At 36.4% G+C, this 6000-nt stretch overlaps 1 protein-coding gene across 3 annotated transcripts in view; it reads left to right on the forward strand.

The window, feature by feature from the left end:
* The window catches only part of LOC140005296 (serine/threonine-protein kinase ATM-like), a 47982-nt gene extending 42186 nt beyond the window's left edge, over positions 1 to 5796 (forward strand). For 2 of the 3 annotated variants that reach the window (XM_072046078.1, XM_072046079.1), the window contains exons 70-79: positions 754 to 843; positions 959 to 1038; positions 1134 to 1212; positions 2749 to 2795; positions 2875 to 2974; positions 3197 to 3328; positions 3419 to 3553; positions 3634 to 3699; positions 4629 to 4775; positions 5462 to 5796. In XM_072046078.1, the coding sequence (XP_071902179.1) occupies positions 754 to 843; positions 959 to 1038; positions 1134 to 1212; positions 2749 to 2795; positions 2875 to 2974; positions 3197 to 3328; positions 3419 to 3553; positions 3634 to 3699; positions 4629 to 4775; positions 5462 to 5539 (954 nt within the window). In that variant the 3' untranslated portion in view covers positions 5540 to 5796. Of the gene's footprint in view, positions 1 to 753; positions 844 to 958; positions 1039 to 1133; positions 1213 to 2748; positions 2796 to 2869; positions 2975 to 3196; positions 3329 to 3418; positions 3554 to 3633; positions 3700 to 4628; positions 4776 to 5461 lie in introns of those variants that run through there. The other variant, XR_011813088.1, reaches the window with a different exon arrangement.
* The last annotated feature ends 204 nt before the right edge of the window (positions 5797 to 6000 follow it).

The following is a 6000-nucleotide window of genomic DNA, read 5'->3' on the forward strand; positions in this document are numbered from 1 at the left end:
CTCTGCGTTCTGCTTTTTACTGATGTATCATGCTGTTTATAGTCTGAGTAGGATGCAAGATCATGTTATCTAGTTGGTCTTGGATATCACAGTGTGGAGAGTAATGTTCTTAGTAACAAAAATGAGGCAATTATTGAATGCTTAGCATGCATAACTGCCTAGTGTTTCCGTGAATCAAAGTCACAAATGTTAGGATAAAAGGGAAAGAAGTTGCATTGATTCTAATTTTAAGTTATAATAAATTGCATTGCAGCATGGTGAGCTGCAGATGAAAGATTTAGCCTGGTGACAAATTTTGGTTTTATCTTTGTTTTACAAATGCGTATTGATATTCCATTGTTGTATGAGTTAATTTTAAACAGATAATTTCTTTTTTCCTAACTGAAATTATATGGAATAATGTCCCTATTACCTATCAGCTTACAATAATTTAATTGCGTATTGATATTCCATTGTTGTACGAGTTAATTTTAAACAGATAATTTCTTGTTTCCTAACTCTAATTATATGGAACAATATCCCTATTACCTATCAGCTTACGATAATTTAATTGCGTATGACAACTTTTGCTATTACATGGAAATCTTGTTGTCTTGTATGCACTTTCAGATTCACTTAAAAGAACTTTTCTTTTCTTGTGTTGTCATGTCATTCTTGGGATATGCTTGATTGCATACACATGTTATCATATTATATTTGAAGCCTCATATGCATGGCATAACTGCACTAACAGAAATCTTGCAACATCTGCAGGTAATGGAACAGTTTTTCAGTTTGGTTAACACTTTCTTACAGAACCACCGGGAGACGTGGAAGAGAAGATTGAGAATACACACATATAAGGTGGTTATCTACAAAGATGAGGATATGTATTATTAGTCTGCAAAGATGAATGCATTCTTTTGCTACCAACTATAAACAACAGAATACATACAAATTTATGTTATCCCTGAGACAGGTAGTTCCTTTTACCCCATGTGCGGGCGTTATTGAATGGGTGACTGGCACTGTACCTCTAGGTGATTATCTTACCGGAAGGTTAGTAAAGTCACATTGACTTCATAGTTTTCAAGCGGCAAATATGATGTGGTAAAGCACTTACATACTAAATTTATAATTGATCTTACTTCCAGCACGAGAAATGGAGGAGCCCATGGACGCTATGGACAAGGAGATTGGACATTCCTCAAATGTAGGCATCACATGGCAACGGCAAGTAGCATATAGCCTTATCTTTATTGTTTCCTTTTCTTTTTTGACCAGAACTTTCAATCCATTCCCTGCACTATTTCTAATTTGTTTAGAAAAATCAGAATCCAAATGATTGATTTACTAAGGTTTTGCATAGACCAATAGAAGCAAGCTTATATAGATCAGGTTTCTACTTTGTTGGAGTTAATTGTTGTATGTAGATGAACATCACTTTCCACAATGCTGGGATGTAGTTCTCTAAGACAAAGGCATTTGTTCCTTAGACTCACATAAAACCTTTGAACTGTAATTGGTCCATTTACTTTACCATCATTGACATTTAGAAATTAGGAACCGCAACTTTAAACATGAAGTGAAAACCACCAGTCGACATCATTTCTATATTTTTCCGCAAACTTGACTGTGCATATGCAAATGAGGTTTAAGAGGTTTGGAACAGAAACTTTAATAATGACCACGGACCTCCAAGTAGGTAATTTGATGTTTTGATTTGCCATTGATTAAACATCACTTCAATGGCCTGAGTAATGTTTTAATTGCCTATTGCTGTTGTTGGACCAGTGAAATACAATTATTGATGGTTTGTTGGATTCTGGAATAGAAAAATATTGCACAAAGATACAGCAGGGAGAATTTGAAAATTTCCCTTGTTAGTTTCCATGATATTGAGTGGGGAATGTTTTTCCAAATAATGTGGTTCAGATGTTTGGAACCAAAGGTGAAGTTTTTGCTTTGGTGTGTCAGAGCACATTCACTTTCTTTGTGATCTCCTAATGCTTTCATATCACTGTACAGTTTCCCAATATGGTCTATGGAACTGCTTTCTCTTCCTCATCTTTTATTAGTGTTGACAATCTTTGCAGATCATCCTCTTTTATTTTAGTGGCATTGTCATGGTTGATTTTGTTCTGCTGAATTAAATTTTGCATATCTGTCATTCTAAACTTATTTTAGTTTCAAATGACCATAATGAAATTGTTTTTTGATGGTGTTGTAACTGCAAGACTTTTGAAAGGCGCCAATATTATTTAATTAATCTTTTTCCAGTCAGAAGTAGTTTGTGAACAGTTGAAAGTGGTCTGTGCTTCTGGTTAAGATGACCTCTTTGGGGTTTGAATTCCTTTTTGCTCTTTTTTTTGTGTTTTTGGTGGGGGGAGGGGGAGCAGCTGTTGCTGCCTCTTGATTTGTAAGAGAATATTAGGCAATAGTCGCATGCCAGGAAGATTAGCCAAGAGGATCATGTTTTTCTGTCCTTTTACGAAGAATAAAATATGCATATTAACCCCTAGAATTTTCTACTCCGCATAAAACTAGCCGATTCGTTATCTTATCGAAGTATTTAGCTTATTGCTGGATTGGGTGGTATTCAGAGCCAGCAATAAGTTATTGAATGTCACCCGCAATTAGAAGAAGAGCGCTTGCCACCGTGGTGTGGCTAAGTGTAAACCGTCCCCGCTTGCTGCCTTTCATATTCTGATGTTTCTTATTCCTGTTTCAAACATAATACTTTGTTGCTGAAATGGATTGTGTCTGCAGGAAAGTGACAAGCGCAGGGCTTTCCAAGAAGTTTGTGAGAACTTCAGGTTTCTTACTTCTGTCTTGTCTACCTTGTGTTTGAATTTGAGCTAAGTCATTTGATGAATCCATTTTCTTTTAGTGCAGGCCGGTCATGCATTACTTCTTCCTAGAAAGATTTCTACATCCAGCTAATTGGTTTGAAAAGAGGCTTGCTTATACAAGAAGTGTGGCTACTAGTTCAATGGTGAGCGTGAGTGGCAGATATTTATTTGTTTTTGGGTAGCAAGCCTGGAAATCATGTCATTTGGTTCCTTATTAGTGCAGTCATTCCTCGTTTTCCATCATTTTGTCTCTCATTTATTACCAAACATGGAACCTCTTAAGCAGGCTGCTCCCCGAACATTACTTGACTATTGGCAGTATAAGTCAAAGTTTCAATTAACTAAAGCCTTCTTCTGATATTCAGGTTGGTTACATTGTTGGGCTTGGAGATCGACATTCCATGAACATACTTATTGATCAAGCAACTGCAGAAGTAGTTCATATAGATCTTGGTGTAGCATTTGAGCAAGGCCTGATGCTGAAAACACCTGAGAGGGTTTGTTCCTCTTACTCGAGTCCGTCCAAATAATGCAGTCTTTCAGTTACTGAAGATCTTTGTGCTTGGCTTATAAACATTCTTTTGTAGGTGCCATTCCGGTTGACTAGGGATATCATAGATGGTATGGGCGTAACAGGTGTGGAAGGGGTTTTTAGGAGGTGCTGTGAGGAAACTCTCTCTGTCATGCGAGCAAACAAAGAAGCATTATTGACTATTGTTGAGGTACTATTGATTGAGAGCACATCCTTTGACCCTTGGAACATTGTATTCAGATGCTTTACAGAAATAGGCTTTTGCTGCAGGTTTTTATCCATGATCCTCTGTATAAGTGGGCCTTATCCCCTTTGAAGGCTTTGCAGCGTCAAAAGGTACTATTTGTGTGCCCAAGTCTCTTGTATTGATCTCCTATGAAATTGATTTCAATGTGCTCTAGAGCAGTAGTATGGGACAGAAAAATGAGATAAATGTAATGGATTCTGGTCTTCAGAACTATATGATTAATAATCCTAGAGTTTTTTCGTGGCCTCTGTGGAAAGTTTGGTCTTGTAAAGTTCTTTTTTCATCTACCTTTTGAAGCTGAAGGTGAGCAGCTGATAAGAAGAAATATTCATTATAAATTTGGTCTTAGCAAATTGTGCATGTATTCTATATGCATCTAGTTTTTTGGCCAATGCTGTATAAAGTGTCATTGTTTTCATAGATGCATATAGAAAATGTGCAGTAGAGGCAGTACAGTTCAGCCATTTTGGACTATTGGAGCATATGTTAGCAATCAATAACTTTAGATATATATATTGTTGCACTCTTCAGCTGTGGAATGTTCACGAGCCCTCTCCACAGTTGGAGGAAAACTCAGTTGCAGAATGATCACAAGTCCTCGTTGCATCTCTGCTGCTGAGACTTAAAATGCAGCATGTTTTACTTTAATCTGGATGACTTAGGAATTCAACATACAGAAAAGGTTATAGTGTTGTATGTATATTGAGACATATCTGTAAGTGTAGAATGGTTAGCTTCCTCAAACAAACAAAAAAAAACAAAAAATAAAAAAGCAAAAGACCAAACATTTAGCCAAGTCTAATATGAGATTCCTTTAGGTCAAAAGCTTTATACATGGTTCAATTTTAATTTGCATCATTTTCATGCTTTTCTTTCTTTTTTTCAGGTTCTTGAGCCATTCCTTTACATTTGACTTTTTACATTGGTGTATCATTTCACCATGATCCATAGTATGTCAGTGGCCAAACAGTTTTCTTATGATGTCCTTAAATTATGTGGAAATTTCTCTGTTGTATAGGAAACTGATTATGATTTGGAGACAAGCTTGGAAGGCTCAGAAGAAGATGAATATGAGGGGAACAAAGATGCTGCTAGAGCTTTGCTGCGTGTTAAACAAAAACTTGATGGATATGAAGAAGGTGAAATGAGAAGTGTGCGTGGACAGGTAATTAAATTGTTGTTACCTACTAGCTAATGGATCAGAAATAGATAATCCTCAGTCTTTTACCTTCCACCTTTATTTTGTTGGGTCTTGGAAAGGTGGAAGTGGCTTTCTGTGGGAGAGAGAGAGAGAGAGAGAGTTTGGTAATGGGGGAGAAACAAATAAGGAAATCAGAGGATTTCTTCAGAAATGGGAGAAAAAACACTAAAAAGACAGAAAAAGTAGAATTGGTTTAAGACATGGTTGGTACCGAGCATCTGGTTGTGAGTGCTTGGGCAGGGCAAAAACTAGCTTTGTTTCTGACAGGAAAAAAAATTAGCCAAACTGTTTTGTTGGGTTAGGTGGGAAACTTTCACATTGAAAGAGGAAGAGATACCTTGTTTGTGTAACTCCAGATAGCAAGAACAATATCATACTACTCCTCAAACAGTGTATTTCGGCTAGCATACAAAGAGAAATTTATGACGCGAATGTCTCTATCTAGAAATTCTGTTATTTATCTGCTTCCTATCGGTAAATTTTGTAATTATGATGGGAAAGCCGGCTTTCTTTAATATTTTGGTAACATAAACAGAACACTATTTGTGCTTTAAAGCAAAAGACTGCAGTGGTTGCTACGGTTATTTTTGTTCTTTAACTTGAACGTTCAATTTTCTTTTTTTTTTTTTTTTTTCTATTTCTTTTGGCAGGTTCAACAACTCGTACAAGATGCAATTGATCCTGATCGTTTGAGTCAAATGTTTCCGGGCTGGGGGGCTTGGATGTGATAACAACCATCATCCAAGATTGAAGTCTTCTGCTTCTCTAAGCATCATTTTTGGTTGCACTTCAGTCTTTTTGTTCCATTTATTTGGTGGTGTTCACGATGCTTGACTTCGTACATGCAGTGAGGCTGTAAGTCGAGCATTTTCATTTCACCTTTCAGTGTAAATATGTATAGGCACTGCATAGATCACCTGTGTAATATAATGAGTTCATCCTATTTCTCTATTAAAAAAAAAGAAAGGTTCATCCTATTTCTCTATATTCCTCAAGCTTCACTGACAAAACAGCCTTGGATTTCTTGTGGATGGTGACCATGACAGAGGCATATAAAGAAATACAGATATATGTAAATTCATTTTGGGTCATATATAGCGATCTGGAGTTATCTTCCATAATAATGTGTTTCTTTATCGCTATTGAATAAATATTGACAAATTTTATTCGTTATCCATACGAGTGAAAA

Source organism: Coffea arabica, chromosome 4c (assembly GCF_036785885.1).
Source record: "Coffea arabica cultivar ET-39 chromosome 4c, Coffea Arabica ET-39 HiFi, whole genome shotgun sequence".
In the NCBI taxonomy this organism is placed as follows: Eukaryota; Viridiplantae; Streptophyta; class Magnoliopsida; order Gentianales; family Rubiaceae; genus Coffea; species Coffea arabica.